The sequence below is a fragment of the Melanostigma gelatinosum genome (assembly GCF_949748355.1).
Source record: "Melanostigma gelatinosum genome assembly, chromosome: 20".
Classification (NCBI taxonomy): Eukaryota; Metazoa; Chordata; class Actinopteri; order Perciformes; family Zoarcidae; genus Melanostigma; species Melanostigma gelatinosum.
In genome coordinates, this window is record NC_136653.1 from 11,772,901 (window position 1) to 11,789,093 (window position 16,193).

General features: G+C 43.5%; 2 protein-coding genes across 2 annotated transcripts; one reads left to right on the top strand and one right to left on the bottom strand.

The window, feature by feature from the left end:
• The first annotated feature begins 263 nt into the window (after positions 1 to 263).
• pdia4 (protein disulfide isomerase family A, member 4) lies at positions 264 to 4,664 on the top strand. Its single transcript, XM_079291625.1, has 10 exons — positions 264 to 529; positions 925 to 1,099; positions 1,209 to 1,414; positions 1,526 to 1,664; positions 1,807 to 2,012; positions 2,124 to 2,282; positions 2,443 to 2,594; positions 2,789 to 2,945; positions 3,721 to 3,954; positions 4,050 to 4,664. Exons 1-10 carry the CDS (start codon positions 454 to 456, stop codon positions 4,463 to 4,465), a joined length of 1,920 nt encoding a protein of 639 aa, XP_079147751.1. The 5' UTR covers positions 264 to 453; the 3' UTR covers positions 4,466 to 4,664.
• A 125-nt stretch (positions 4,665 to 4,789) lies between these two features.
• Positions 4,790 to 15,445, bottom strand: LOC306793838 (alanine aminotransferase 2-like). The gene is made up of 12 exons (XM_079291626.1): positions 15,348 to 15,445; positions 15,073 to 15,263; positions 10,860 to 10,949; positions 10,606 to 10,714; positions 10,263 to 10,396; positions 9,466 to 9,709; positions 9,260 to 9,339; positions 8,612 to 8,748; positions 8,242 to 8,416; positions 5,861 to 6,016; positions 5,649 to 5,761; positions 4,790 to 5,267 (listed from the first exon to the last, which is right to left on the bottom strand). The coding sequence occupies exons 2-12, from the start codon at positions 15,217 to 15,219 to the stop codon at positions 5,177 to 5,179; spliced, it is 1,476 nt and encodes a 491-aa protein (XP_079147752.1). The 5' UTR covers positions 15,220 to 15,263; positions 15,348 to 15,445; the 3' UTR covers positions 4,790 to 5,176.
• Positions 15,446 to 16,193: the final 748 nt, after the last annotated feature.

Here is a 16,193-nt window from a genome sequence, read left to right on the forward strand (position 1 = left end):
AGTTGCACTCAAATGATCATGTAATCTAGCACTAAATAAAGTGTTTCGTTTTAGTTTTAGTCATACTTCCTTCGTGGACGTTTTCCAAGACTGGTCCAAAGAAGAGGGAAATGATCAATACAAGTATCCAATAGCATCACCCAACGTATAATTGAGTGGCGAACTGTGATTGGACGACAGGCCGAGGATGAGGACCAATCACAACGTGGCAAGTCAGACAAGTTCCAGACGGAGGAGGTGTTGTGCCTGAAGTGGGCACTGATTAGTTTGTATGAAACCACGAACCAAAGGCGTCTACAACCACACGTCAGTATTGATCCGGACAGCGGGTCTGTTCAGCCGACACAGTGTTTTGATGATATTCATCAGTGTTATTAGCTCATTTATTTAACCGGATACTTGTGAGAAGCACTTCTTTAACATAACAACGGGCCGCATTACCCTTTTTGGACAATGAAGAAGGTTGCTCTGCTGCTGATTGTGTTGCTCGGCGTTGCTCATTTTGCAACTCTGAGCCGATGTGAAGATGGTAAGTCCCGAGCCTTTTTACGCGTTAATTGCAACTGAATATGTTGTTTAAGTAAAGCAATGTCGCGGTTTCTGTGCGTTTCCTGCTCGTTATTGTTCGGCAAACTAAGCTAACAGTTAGCTAAGTTACTGTAGCTACTCTGTTAGTTCTGTTAGCACGATAGCTAACAGTACACGTGAGCTAACGTTAATTAGTGTCATCAGGACTGCCACACACGTCATGTTGTAGTGTGTTGTGACAGTAAAGGTGTAACCCTCACGTGCGAACAGGATGCTGCTGCTACACCTTATGCTCATACATGTCTTGTTTATTTTACCCTAGCCATTAAACTACTACTGCCCAAGCTCGTGCTCGTGGAATCAGTTTATGTCCCTTTTTTCCTTGTTTGTTGTGAGATGTTGCAGAGGAGAAGAAAGATGCTGAAAAAGAAGCCAGTGAGGAGGAGGAGGAGGATGAAGAAGATGACACAGAGGTGAAAGAAGAGAACGGAGTGCTGGTTTTCACCAACGGCAATTATGACACCTTCATGGAAGGCAAAGACACGGTGCTGGTTGAGTTTTATGCCCCGTGGTAAGTCTGTTATTCCTCCAGGACATTCCCTATTCACAAATGTTTCATGCTTTACATGTCGCTGCTAACTTTGACTTTTTTTGTGTGTCTTCTTTCTGTATCCTTTTAGGTGTGGCCACTGCAAACAGTTTGCCCCAGAGTATGAAAAAATCGCCCAGACTCTTAAGGAGAACGACCCTCCTATACCTGTGGCCAAAGTGGACGCAACGATAGCCAATGAGATAGCGAGCAGGTTCGAAGTGTCGGGCTATCCCACCATCAAGATCATGAAAAATGGGCAACCTGTGGATTACGACGGAGCAAGAACAGAGGCGGGTAGGGACATTGAATTCATGTAATCATCATCGCACACACACACACACACACATTTAAAAAAAAAAAAAAAAAAAAGGAATTAGTGGTCTTTATGTTAACTGTTTTTTGCAGCTATTGTGGCCCGGGTGAAAGAGGTGGCTCAGCCAGACTGGAAGCCCCCCCCTGAGGCGACACTGGTGCTGACAAAGGACAACTTTGATGAGACCGTTAACAACGCAGACATCATCCTGGTGGAGTTCTATGCTCCATGGTCAGTCGGGAGATATATGAACTACAGATTGTTTAGTAAATGTCACACCGACATCCATTGGAGTGATAGTCAAGTGTTTCAATAGCCGCTGTTAAGACTTATAAAAAAACGTAATTATTTGCCTGTTCTAAATCTCCTTCAGGTGCGGACACTGTAAGCGTTTGGCTCCAGAGTTCGAGAAGGCAGCCCAGGACTTGAGCAAGCGCTCTCCTCCCATTCCTCTGGCCAAGGTGGACGGCACCATCGAGAGCGAGCTAGCCACGCGTTTTGAAGTTTCGGGCTATCCCACCATCAAGATCTTCAGGAAAGGCAAAATGTTCGACTACAACGGACCCAGAGAGCAGCACGGTATTGGACACTAACACGAGTCGTGGTTTTCCATGTTTCTATGCATACAGGCCTGAGAGCACATTTTACTTCCAGTTCATCCATCACAGTTGATCTGCTCTTTCCCTCCAGGCATTGTTGACTTCATGGCAGAGCAGGCAGGGCCTCCCTCCAAGCAGGTCCAGGCAGTGAAACAGGTGCAGGAGCTCGTCAAGGATGGCGATGACGCCGTCATAGTCGGCGTGTTCTCCAGTGATCAGGATGCAGCCTATGCGATCTACATTGAGGCCTGTAAGTACCATGAGCCTGGAGGTGTGTTCAAAGCAAGTGGTAAAGATCATTTCTGCTTCATGCACGTTTGTGCTTTATGAAGGAAACTTTGGTGTCGGAGTTCTAATATCTCTTTAAAATGAACATGTGGCTAATATTTTCTTTGCCGTCTTTCCGGCAGGTAATACACTGAGGGAAGACTTCAGCTTCCGTCACGCCTTCAACTCCGAAGTGGCCAACCTGCTCAAAGCGTCGCCCGGTCAGATTGTCATAGTTCAGCCTGAGAGGTTCGGCTCCAAGTACGAGCCAGCGTCTCACACACTTGCAGTAAAGGTACTTCCTGTGTGATCATGTTCACTAGTTGTGTTTTTCATTGGGTATGAAACTCGATCATAAATGACTGTGCCTTCTTTCAGTTCTAGTATCGGTGTAAAATAGATTTTACCTGACAAAAAACAATTATATCCTGACTTACTTCGAGAGAGTCACTTCTGAGGTCTTGACTCATTCGTGCGTTTATCACATAGGACTCTACGTTGGTGTCAGAAGTGCAGGAGTTCTTCAAAAAACATGAAATCCCTCTGGTGGGCCACAGAAAACCAAGCAACGATGCCAAGCGCTACACCAAAAGACCCCTGGTGGTCGTGTACTATGGAGTTGACTTCAGCTTCGACTACAGGAAAGGTGAGCTTCTCCTCGTTGATGGGTGTGACCTGGGATGTTGTTAAACGGCTAGTATTCAGGAGTATAGCTTTGACTTTCACTGTCCTTAAAGTTTAGTTCTGCTTCTGCTCATTTATTGCTCTTTTAATTATTTGTCATAATTCTGTTTGTTAAACTTAATGCAGCTATAACAGGTTATCCGCAGGGTCTTAAATTACTCACAAGTGGAGCTTGTTTTTATATGGTTGTTTGTCCAAATAGGTTGAACGCTGAAGTTTGCATGAATGTGATTGAACATACGATACAATGACATTTTGTGACTTTCACGTCGCATTTTTTGAAATACTACATTGATGAATTCTTTAACATATACTATCACGTTTATTGCGTACTTTCATATGACTTTTTAAAAACATTTTATAGCATACTATACTGACTTTAAGATTTCTTTTTTTTGGCATGCTGGACTTTGAATAATTTTTTTAATTTGTTTTACATCATACAATACTTAAAGCCATTTTATGACCTAAAATACGATACATTTTTTCAACACATGATAAGAGGACTTTTTATGACTTATTTCGATTTACTATGCCTTAACTTTATTCGGCATACTATGCAACGATGATTACTACAGTTTTTTCCGGCTAGTTGAAAAGGCTATACTATGACTCTTTAATGGTTAGTTTTATGACATACTATGCTTTATTTGACACACTAGGGACTGGGCACTTTTTCTTTTTTTCAACATACTGACATTTGTTTGCAACACACTAATACTTCCTTTCCTTTTTAGCTACGCAGTTCTGGAGATCCAAGGTGCTCGAGGTGGCCAAGGACTTCCCAGAATACACGTTTGCCATTGGTGATGAGGACGACTACGCAGAAGAGCTGAAGGGCCTGGGCCTGAGCGACAGCGGAGAGGAAGTCAATGTGGGACTTCTGGCAGATGAAGGCAAAAAGTTTGCTATGGAGCCAGAGGAGTTTGACGCCGACGTACTGAGAGAATTTGTTATGGCTTTCAAGAAAGGTTAGTGTTATGTGAATTTTGAATGTCATTTCAGCATGGTTTAAAAACCTTCAACGACACTTTCTGAACGTTGTGAATTTGTGTCACGTCCACAGGAAAGCTCAAACCCATCATCAAATCCCAGCCAGTGCCAAAGAACAACAAAGGGCCGGTCAAAGTTGTGGTAGGAAAGACCTTCGAGGAGATCGTCATGGATAAAGAGAAGGATGTCCTGATTGAGTTTTATGCTCCCTGGTGTGGCCACTGTAAGAAACTGGACCCTGACTATTTGGCCCTCGGCAAGAAGTACAAGGGGGAGAAGAACCTGGTGATCGCCAAGATGGATGCCACAGCCAATGATGTGCCAAATGAGAGCTTCAAAACAGAAGGCTTCCCTACGATATACTTTGCCCCGAGCGACAGTAAGCAGAACCCCATCAAATTTGAAGGTGAAGACAGAACAGTGGAGGGCTTCAGCGCGTTCTTGGAGAAGCATAGCACAAAGCTATCGCAGAAGAGAGATGAACTTTGAAACTGTCTCTTTGGATGATTATCTGAGAACTCTTAAACATGCTCGGGGTGAGGGGAAGGAATGCGGTTACTGAGTTGCTATGTTCAATCATCTTTTTTTGAGTTTGTTCATTCCGAGAGATTAAGCTTTCGTCTGTCTCTAAAAGCATGTACGTGCTGTTGAAGATCTGTCTTTTTCAATAAAACTGTAAATGATGGGAGCTTTGTGGGCCAGCATTAAGATGTGAGATTTTGTTACTGTGACTCAATACAAGCTATTCAGCTAATTTATTCCAAATGTAAGAGGCATTTTATATTCAAAAAAACAAGTATTCTAGAAATTAGTTTTTAATATTAGTTATACAGATTTCAACCAATTGGTAATCAGCGAACATGCTATTGATACTTTCAACTAATTTGGCGGCATAAGTCTTGACAGGACAGTGATGCCTCTAGACACTAGACATAACATGCAATCAACAATATAACGTACTTTTGTGCATTTAAAAACCTGGCCAGGTAACACTTAAGTGCAAATGATTACATCTTCACATATACACAGGACGTCTCATGTTCACTAGCTGTCTAAATTAAGACAGTCTGCAAGGTTCTTCGCTGTTGCAAAACGGTGACGATATCTGATCTTACGAGATGACATGAAGACTTCTTGCCTCCGTCTCACAAAGGCACTTGAAGATACTGGAAATGAATGAGTTGCTTCTCGAGATGGCGGTTATGAAAACTCTTGTGTGAACCGTATGTGGAAATCACTGATCTTTTGCAGCACAATCTTCAGCTTCTCAGTGGGAGGCAAGATGGTCATCCTGGATGCAACAGCAGGAAGAAGGATGTGGGTTAATGGCACGTGTAGTGAATTACTTTGAGTTTAATGCTCATTCTGCCATCGTGACCTCAATTTAGGAATCAAAACAAATAAAAATGCACTTGTGCAGTACAGGTTCAAAGCAGTCTTTATATAAAAAGTATATATAAAAAAGTCTAATCAGGTTTAAAATGGCCAAAAATTAACTTGAAGATTCACTTTGCAATATATTGATTATAATGCAGAAAAAGCCATAATATTAATGGCCAATGTATGGTCACAGTATGCTTGCAATAGGTTCCTTATGTTCCATTAAGTTGAGGAACAAACTGTTTGAAATCTGTAAAATGTCCAGAACAGAGATGGTATAGCCAATGCGAACCTGAAGTGGAAGGTCCCCTCTCTCTGGCCAAAGCCACTACCAGGCACCAGGCAGATGCCCTCCTCCTCCAGCAGCTTCATGCAATAAAACATGTCTGGGACATGGCCTTCCTCCTGTAGATGGACACACATGCACGTTTGAACACGTCCACACAAGACAAGTAAATTGGGGTGAGGCTCTTTTGTGACATACGGTGGGTGTGCAGAGCAGACCTTTGCCTTGTCGATGGCCTTCTGCGGTAGAGCGATGCGGGGGAAGGTGTACATGGCCCCCTGCACAGGGTTACAGGTGATACCAGGTACTGTGTTGAAGATTTGCTCCGTTAGCCCCGCCTTCTCTGCTAAATCTGCCAACACCGCTGTCCGCTCCTGAAGGAGAAGCAAGAGTTGAAAGATTTATGGAGTGTATTTATGAATTCTTCAATATATCTATCCTGATAATGAGAATAGTCTGACTTCCATTATTTACATCCCTTCGGTGGATTTTTCAATGTGGTACTGTATATTACCACCTGAATAAAATCCCTTGGAACTCAAGTTTTTTTTTTTTTTTCAAACTTTATGAACATACAGTACATGGACGTACAGGTGTACGACAGATTGTAGGAAACTAGCTGCTTCAATTGAAGGCTGCATTCGGAGAAACAATGAGTAAAACTGGTATTTTTGTTTCTGGTCTTGATTGGAACTACCGGTACACCCAATAGTAGAAAACAATTTATTAAAAAGTCATGAAAAAGTGCTAAAAAGTCACAGTATAGTATGTTGAAGAAAGTCATGGAAAAGTCATAGTATGGTATGGCAAAAACGGTCAACGTATAGTATGTTGAAAAGAGTAATAAAATAGTCAAAGTATAGTTTGTCGAAAAATCTTGTAAAAAAGTCATAGTAGGCCTATAGTATGTCGGGAAAAGGCATTAAATTGTCATAGCATAGAATGTAAAAACCGGGCCGTGGATCATTTGGGACCGGGCCGCACAGAAAGAATAAATATTATAATATTTCCGTTTGACTATCAGAGTCTGAAAGAAGTTTTATTTTGAAAAATTACCGGATTCTTTCGCAATTTCATCCGCCTGTGCCTCTTGACACATGTCAAGACGCTCGTCTCGGTCACGTGATATGTTACCTCAAAAATGAAGCCCACAAACTCGCGAAAATTTGTGAATAACTTTTGGAGAGCTTCTTTGCAAAGGGGAAAATGCCCACTAAGGAGACAGAAGAAGAGCCTACAACTTCCAAGAAAATGAAAGCTGAATTTAACAGACAATATCAGGAGTCTAATTAAATATCAGGGGTAATTCTGCAGAGAAACAAGCTCAGGGCTCCCACTGATTCAGCGTTATTGTGAGTTGTATTTATTTATGCATTTTATATTTGTTTTCATGCCGATCGCATCATTTCATTTCGTCGTGTTTTTCCGCCACACCTGAAGGCCGGCCCGTGAAAATATTGTCTTACATGAAACCGGTCCGTGGTGCAAGAAAGGGGCTACCTCACACAATCGCCCAAGACGTGTGCGTGCCAGCTGCCAAAGCGATGGTGGAATGTATGATTGGAGAGAGAGAAGCAAACAAGTTGGACGTGATCCCGGCGTCCAACAACCCTGTCCCGCGCCGTATCGATGCTTTGTCCGAAGACATCCTGGCTACATTCTGTACACATGACATCATTGCACTTCTGTCCATCCTGGGAGAGGGATCCCTCCTCTGTTGCTGTCCCACAGGTCTCTCCCTCTTCTCTCCCCGTTAAAGGGGTTTTTTGGGGGAGTTTTTCCTGTTCCGATGTGAGGGTTCCGGGACAAGAGGATGTCATATGTGTACTGATTGTAAAGCCCTCTGAGGCTAATTTGTAATTTGTGATTTTGGGCTATCCAAAAATAAATAGAATTGAATGGAATTGAATTGAATATGTCGAAAAAAAGTGATAACTTAGAATAGTATGTTGAAAACGTCATTAAAAAAGTCATAGCATAGTATATCAAAAACGGTCATTACAGTATGTTGACAAAAGTAACAAAAAAAGTCATGGCATAGTATATCAAAACAAGCAAAAATAGTCATAGTATAGTATGTCGAAAAAAAATAATCATAAAAGTCAGAGTATATTCTGTCGAAAAAGGTCATGAAAAAGTCATAGTAAAGTATTTTGAAAAAAAGGCATGAAGAATGGCATAGTATAGTACGTTATACTACAGTAGGTCAAAGAAAATCACGGTATAGTTTGTCAAAAAAAAAAGCCATGGCATAATATGTCATTAAAATAAGTCTCAGTACAGTATGTCATAAAAAGTCACAGCATCGTAAGACAGAAAAATCTCATCATGAAAGGTAATAATAAACTTTACAGGTGGGCTATATGGGATGAATTGATATGGACTTTGCAAGCAGCTACAGCCATGTGTAGCAGTCGAGCACTATGCAGTCTGGTGCCTCACGGTGGGTGAAATTACACATTTCCGTTGCCGTTCTTCTCATTGACAGATCTAATGAGCTGCTTTCTGTGCATAGATTACATTTATATTAGTACATTCTGTGTTAGCGATACACTCAGACCACAGCTAGGATGTGTGCTAGCTGGTGTGTTCCTCAGACCTTCATAAACGTGTTGTAGGAGGGCTCATCAGGCTGTGGGGGGTTGACCACCATGTCCAGGAGAGCTTGTCCGGGAACAGGGGCGCAAAGACGCACCGACACGATTTTGGTTAGTTGAGCCTTCACTTCAGGGTCCATGTTAATCACCTCCATGTAGCCGCTACGGAATCCACACCTGACAAAAGCAAACAGAGGAAAGAAGGAAGTCAAAACACAAAGTACACTCTTAGTACAGGTGATGGACACGTCAGCAGCAGGAGCTATTAGTTTGTAGAAGTACAACTCCAAGGATCTTTTAAGTATTAATAAAGAAGAAAACCTTTTGTAGGTTTCATACACAAGTGCAGTCTGTGTGTGTCTAGCTACTCACTCTCCCATGTAGCATTTGGAGGTGGAGTGAAAGGAGGCCATCTCCACTGTAGTGGAGTACTCTGGTCCCATCTCAAACAACACCCTTTTAAAGGAGTGAAACTTACAGCCCTCTGCATACACATTGTCCTGGTAGACCTGAAGTGGGAAAACACTTTATTAAAAGCACATCATTATCCATAACGGAATAAACTGAAGTGTGCAGCATGTCTTCAAGAGTAAAAAAGGATCATTAAACCGCCACGACGAGCTACTGTGCTCATAGCAGGTTATATTCTGTATTTAACTTCTGTACGTGTCATGTTACCATTTTCATTAAGTCACATATTAACTTCACTGAATGTTTTGAAACTTGTCTATTTGAAATGTATTCAGTCATCAACAAGGATGATGGATACATTTGTGTCCTTACTTTTTGATGAGGTCACAGAAATGCATGACGTCAACAGATAATTAGCAGAAAGTGAATTGTTGTGCTGCTCTGTGTGTGGGTTGAAACTGTGAATCTTATTAGAATTCTGGTTGCATCCCGAGTAGTGTTGTGAATGAAGCCAGTCAACTTGCTTTGACGTCACTAGTTTTGCTCTGCAAGACTGAAGAAACTGGCAGAGAAAAACGTCTGAATTGAGGAAATGTGACGGTGCGTTACTTCATCAGCCATGAGGAAGAGATGCTCCTCTTTAGCGAATCGGATCACATCTTCAATGCACTGCCTGCTCTGGACCTGACCTACCACACAAGGACAAGCAGAGTTCGTCGATGCAAGTCGGCGTGCACGTACACACACCGACCAAATTACACAATTCCCGGCAACCGTTTAATTTAACACACAGAAACGACTATCACCAGACATACCAGTGGGGTTCCCGGGGTTGATGATGCAGATTACGCGGGGATTACAGTGCTGCCTGGCTGCGTTGACGGCTCTCTTTAGCTCGGCAATATCCAGACTCCAACACTTGTCCTCATCCAGGTAGTAATTGATCTGCACGGCGGCCAGTTCTGCCAGGGCCGCCGAGTACAGAGGGTACTGGGGGATGGAGATCATTACTCCAGTACGGTCACGGCCCTCGCCACACACCAGCAACTTCAGCATGGTCTGGGGTTGTAAGGGAGGAAGAAGACGGGAAAGGAGGGTAAGACAGACAGAATGAAAGTTGAGGTGGTAGGAGTAATATTGGAGAATGAAAGAACATACAGTGTATAGACCGCCGGTGTCAGAAAAACATCTGCAATATTTAAAGTTGATATCTGTACGAGACCGAGAGCATTTTGCCTTTCAACGGCTCTCGACATGGAGACAGCTGAGACACGACAGCCAATTTCCCCTTTCCTACTTCCCTTGCTTGTACCACACCCATATTCGAACTCTGCCTTCATTTTGATCTCAGCTACACACCTGTTAAGTTTTGTGACTGAATCATGACGGTTGTGAACACACACACACACACACACGGTCAAAACACGGGTCAAGTTACAGATGAGTTACAGCAGAGTATATCATTAACAAAGGTGGATAAGACACAGATTCATAAGCGAGCGACACTAAAAGTATGTCACCTGTGCCACATTAAAGCAATGCATCAACTCGTGCCTTTGCCTACAGTATGTCAGCACTTTGGGGAAGAGACAATAAACGGTGTAACCCATACCACGATGGCATCGCTGGCTCCGGTGGAGAGGTAGATGTTGTCGGGGTTGGAGGGGATTCCACCATCTCTCTTCTCTATGTAGCGCGCCACATCCTGACGAATGCACTCAATGCCCTGGCTGGTGCTGTAGGCCCCTAGAACACATGAAAATGAACTTTGAATCAAACAAAAAAAAAAAACACACACACACTACATTGATCGGTTGACGCTCTGTTTAAATAGTGCACAGACTGTCCAAATAAATGATTAATGAGTAGACAGATGGAGGTGGATGCTAATGACGTGCGCGTTGGGAGGGAGGGGACGTAAATGTGGTTGGTGGAGTGAGCGGGAGTGGTCTGACCTATACTCTGGCCTCCGCAGGCATCGAGAATACGCCGCGCTCTTTGCTTGGCATCCTCCGGGAACTTGTTGTCCTCCAGGAGATCCGGGTAAGTACACAGGGCCAAGACCTGAGAGAGGAAGACGGGCGTCTTACAGGCATTCTGGTAACATTCCGCGTGTATGAAAAGTAGTGAGTCCTGTTTTCATGAATGCTACTTTGTTGTCAAACAACAAGCACTCAAGTGAATTGAGGAAAAACGGTAGCGGTCCTACCTGTCTGAGAAATGTGATTGGTTTCTGGCCCATTGCGTGCGCATCGCCGATGTTAGCCTTGATGACTTCCGCGAAAGGTTTCTTGACTCCCTTGAAAGACAAACACAGGGACGGGCAGGTCAATCTCTTGATTACCCATGATAGAACAGGTGTGGAAGGTGTAGAAAATACTGAGACGGTGGGGAAAAAGTGAGAACCTGGTGACTCGGTCATCTCTCACATGTAGCGACAGCTCCTTAACAAACAGGAAGTGCGTGACGACACAACGAGAAGGGAAGGAGACACACAAGTTAAGATATATTGCAAACTTCAAGACTTAAAAAAGGAACACAACTATTATTGTGTAAATCGACATGTTATGACATCTTGACTTGACCGTGCAGTAGTGACATTTAAGCAGAATGGAGAGAGAACTCTTCATTTCTGCATTTTCTGCACAGCCAGTCTATTACTAATCTGATAATACTAATGGGGTTTATCGATATCGGCTGCAGGACGCAGACATTCATCTGTGCAGTACATCACTGTAACGGATATCGTGGTAAGTAGCAGTGCACGCAACTCAGAATCTGAAGTATCTGAAGTAGCAATAGAAACAAAAACCCGGCACTCACCGATAAAGTGCCTTCTTATTGATCATGGGCAAAAGAACAAACTTGTTTCAGCTAGAAGCCATTATCAGCGTGATTGAAACCAGTGCAATTAATAAAGAGAACATAAGATAAACCGTTATTCGTCCTACGGCAGGGACATTTGCAGGATTACAGCAGCACAGTCGAACAAACAAGAGACATAAGTAGAAAAACAAGACCAAAACAAGTACAATAAATACGTAATTAGTCCACAGAGGGAGGTTTAGGGGCTAATTAACTGTTTGTACGTTTGTGACTTTACCCACAGCATCATTTGGGGAACATGAGCTATACTCATTACCGACTCCTTGACACTGCAACGTAAAAAGAATCTCCAGAAGTATTTTTTGTCAAGAACCAGCTGGGTGAGTTGTACCAAATAAAAAGTGTCGAGCTGCTTCTAAACCTTCCTTGTGAGGAACATTTGTGCAGAGGCTTACAATGTCCATATTGCAGACATTTGGTTCAGGAAGTAAGGAGCATTTTGCATTTGTACAGCTTCAAATTGTCCATCCCAGGCTGACAGCTTTCAGAGACAGAGGGTGAGTAACTACATCACACTTGTGTTGATCTCTCATCTAAGTTGTAATCAAACCAGAGACACAGATAGTCCCGCACACAAGCATCTTCTGTTTTGCACAGAGTCTGGTTTGGCTTTTGGAGCAGGAAGCGCTGGGGCTCATGGAGACACAACCCCTCTTCTGTTGAGGGTTGTGGATTGACTCAAGAATTGGCTTAATCCAATCATGTGAAGTCACCATTCCGCTTCATTGCATCATCGTTATCTCCTTCGAGCTGATCAGACCGGCACACAGTATGTTGGTGCCTGTGAGTCTGTTTGCTGTTCACAACATGCGGCTGCAGCTGTTGCTGTTGATCAGATGAGGTGAAATTGACAAAAGATGTCCCCTGCTACTTCATACCAGGGCGGAGCAATGAGGTTTAAATAGATGCCGAGACAACCACGAGGTTTTTGCATTTAAATCACATCATTGAACTAATTGTCATTGCATTTCACTGTATGCTGATGCAAAATACAGCGGAAATACGATGCCAAACTAAACTGAAAATGTCCAAAGAAATTCATATTTGACTTATTGTGAATTTAAAAACACAATTGCATAGCGGGAATTAGATTGTCCTAAAATGAAACTCAAGCTCTAAATGTGGCCAGCTGCTTCTCTCGCTGTCGAGCACAGAGGAAGTGAAAGGCCCATCTCAACCAAACACATCCAAATATCGCCTTTCATGCACATTTCAGGATTAGACTCGGCTAACAATATTAGTTTTACTGTAAACCCTTTTCAAGTCAAGTCAAAGCTGCACAAAGTCAATACATTTAAAAAAAAAAGAAAAAGTGCCAAATAAAAACAGTTCTGGAGTCTGAACCCCGATTGTCTGTTCATTAGTTTGATGGATCTGAATTGCTCTGAACTTGTTTCGCCCTCTTTGTTTGCCAGTGTGTAAATATCCTGTTACCGTCTCTCAGTGCAAACATGGAGGTGATCAAACTGATGCCTCATTTCATCTGGTTTGTGTAATGTTTAAAAGGTATGCTCTTCACATGGTCAATTTGATGATTCAGCACATTTCGCTTTTTAAAATACCAGGCATAAAGGCCTCCAAGGGCACAGGGACAACTTTACTTTTGACCCGAGTCAATATCATCAGCTCTATGGCCTTGCGTGATTAAAAGAGCAGCGCCCACAAGATTCGTTGGGCTCGCGTGGAAATCAGATGGCAGTTTGTTTGAAATCAAAGTAATTGGACGCAGCACGTTTTACCTCGTCCCCGGCCTTGTTCTGGAGCAACAAAGACGCTGCTGTTGTCTGGGAGCCGGTCGGTTCCCCGGCTCAGCGTCGCGTCCTCCTGCTCACTCAGCACCAGGCACTGATTACAGCAGCGAGCCAGGCCAAGAAACCCTGACCTGAATACACCAAAGCTGGATGTGACATTTTCTGTGATTCAACAAACTCATAACTCAATAAAACCTCTTATGTATTACTCTCCATTGTCACGGACAATGCAGACTTGCCATCAGATCCGAGCCTGAAAAAGCACCGTCATGCCAGATGTCTGGGTTAGGATTATATTAGAAGAGTCCTTCCCCACACCAGTGCACGCCTGCACAAACACACACTTGCATAAAATCCGCTGAGCCATCAGGAAAAGTGTTCCAGTCACAGGTCTGACAGGAAGCTCACCCGCAGACCGCTGTAGTGATGTAAACCCTCCTGACCCCTCAGAAAACTCCCGGATTTTACATTTCAGATTGTTTTCACTCACATTTAGTATAATAAATGTATAACGCAGGTTTGTCTAAAACTAATGTACGTGGGTCAAATTGCAAAACTCTCCTCTGGACTTTGGATTGGACCTTCACGAGGAAACACTTTACGGCTCTGCAGCCAATGATTCCAGTTATTCCTGGCAAAGAAGTTTGTCTCCTTTTATAAGAGGAGGAAGAAAAACAAAACAACAGATTACCAAGAACTCGAGCACTTTCAGTTGAACTGGGTGCTGCTTGTTCATGGACCTCCTTCCAGAGAAAAGGCCTGTGACGCTGCTGGGCCTGCCAGCTGCAGCTTTGTCCTATGAACTTTCTCCAGTGAGGAGAAGGAGGCGGGAGAAGGAGGCGGGAGAAGGAGGCGGGAGAAGGAGGAGGGAGAAGGAGGAGGGAGGTGGGCAAACCAGGGAGACAAAAGAGGATAGAGAATGTACCCTCTCATCTTACATAATAACACTCCACGATACACACATCCTCTCAGGCCACCTCGGGCTAGAGCAGTAGTCCGACGCGCTTGGAACTGCCTCTTACAAGAGAACATACAGAACTGCAGCGAGGGTTGCATTACAGCCTGTTCAAAAGGCTCCCCTCCCCGCTCAACTTGCATTCCTTAGGAAAGCATGGCGGATCAATAGTACCACAGTAATATGTAACAGGAGTTTGAGTGCTGCGCAGGACATAACAGCCCCACCACTGCTGGCGTTAAAGCCTTTTAAAAGTAGACCTCCTGTCTATTTCCTGCAGCCACTCAGCATAAACTGTCCGCGGACAGCATTATTGATCAGGGCTATGCTCTCTGTCCTCACCACTAAACTTCTCACCATATCTTCAGGAAACAGAACACTTAACTCACTGTCAACTGCAGCTGGTGTGCAAATCAAATATTTTGTGTTCACAAAACACACACACACACACACACACACACACACACACACACACACACACACACACACACACACACACACACACACACACACACACACACACACTATTTGATACCACAGATTCCGTTTGGGATGGGCCTATTATATATCCGCTTTTATCTTTGTGAATAAGAAAACAATAACCCCAAAATGTGATGTACATGCATCATCCAATTTATTAAATAAGTGAACAGCTTTTCATAACTTCCACCGACTCCCTAATGACCGCCACATCACCACTGCAGTAACAGCCTCTTTATCTTTCTCCTTGTGCGTTAACAAACTCAACTCCGGTTCACGTGCACCGAGGTGTGCGCGTGTCACAGCCCCCACCCACCACCCCCTAAAAAAAAGAAACACTTGGCGTTTACCTCTTTCAGCTCCTTCTCTATCTGCAGAGCCCGCTGGACTATGGCACCGCGGACCGCGTACTCGACCTTCCTCACATTGGGGTTCATGTTGTCCAAATTCAGCACCTTGACCCGGCTCGCGGAGCCGTTCGCGGCATGCTGTGACATGATTATGCCACGAGCAAAACTCCGTCTCACAGCGGACTGTAGAGCTTGAACGGGAAAGAAGATTTAGACGCTTCAAGAATGAACAACTGTGACTGTACATGAGCGAGAAAAGTGTTTGCAGCTGTTACCAGTTGTTCGGCAGGAGTCGGCTCAGCGCGTGTGTGTACTTCCACTATGACTCCTCTGAGACACAACAGTGACAGAGCGTCATATCCCGGTTTATCCTCCCACCCTGCCCGCCACGCCTTTGCTCGCCTCCGCCCATGGTTGGCTGGATTCCTTCAGTGCCTTCGCTTCTGGCTCTCGGCGTGCCGAATGATGCCTTTACGTGCCGTCGGAAATAAAATATATGAACTTGCGCACCGCGGTCGGAGTTCACTTTTAGGAATAACAGACTTGCCCACTTGAGTGGAGTAAGGAGATATGTGTCACTGCAAAATCAGTGACAAATAAGAAAATGCATTCATTCATTATGGACTGTAACTCAAATGTTTTCCAGTTCTGTATTGGAGTATTGAGAAAAACCTCATTAGCTATTGTAAAAGTATCAATACAACAATATAAAAACATTCAAAACTTAAGCCCCACGTATTGATTTTTTTGCCACTTGGAGGCAGACATGACAAAAAATGGCTAATTTGTACAAACCACTGAGGGGCTTTTACCTTTCGAGCTCTGTGACATAAGAGTGTATCTTACAACACTGCTGGGGGTTTGTTTTGGTGTTGCAAGGAATCATGGGGCAGCATTTGGTCAGAGATCCTTTAATCTATCATGTGCCCTGCTTAAAGAAGAGATTTCCGGATAAAACCCTCAGATTTCAAAGGTTAAAGCTCATTTTCCTAATTTTGCTACATTGTTTATATCAATTTAGTTGATACAAAATAAACGTAACTGTAGCTCACACCCAAACGGACTTTAAAACAAGACTGAGAACATTTTTTTTGAATGAAATTGTTAAAGTTCCTTTGAAT

Excerpts from the sequence above, each read along its gene's own strand:
- LOC306793838 (XM_079291626.1), bottom strand. The coding sequence starts at position 15,219 with ATGTCACAGCATGCCGCGAACGGCTCCGCGAGCCGGGTCAAGGTGCTG. Across the intron at positions 6,017-8,241 it reads CCTACAACACGTTTATGAAG|GAGCGGACAGCGGTGTTGGC; the intron begins GTCTGAGGAACA and ends CTTCTCCTTCAG. Across the intron at positions 5,268-5,648 it reads GAGGGGACCTTCCACTTCAG|GATGACCATCTTGCCTCCCA; the intron begins GTTCGCATTGGC and ends TGTTGCATCCAG.
- pdia4 (XM_079291625.1), top strand. The coding sequence starts at position 454 with ATGAAGAAGGTTGCTCTGCTGCTGATTGTGTTGCTCGGCGTTGCTCAT. Across the intron at positions 1,415-1,525 it reads CGGAGCAAGAACAGAGGCGG|CTATTGTGGCCCGGGTGAAA; the intron begins GTAGGGACATTG and ends TGTTTTTTGCAG. Across the intron at positions 2,946-3,720 it reads CAGCTTCGACTACAGGAAAG|CTACGCAGTTCTGGAGATCC; the intron begins GTGAGCTTCTCC and ends TTTCCTTTTTAG.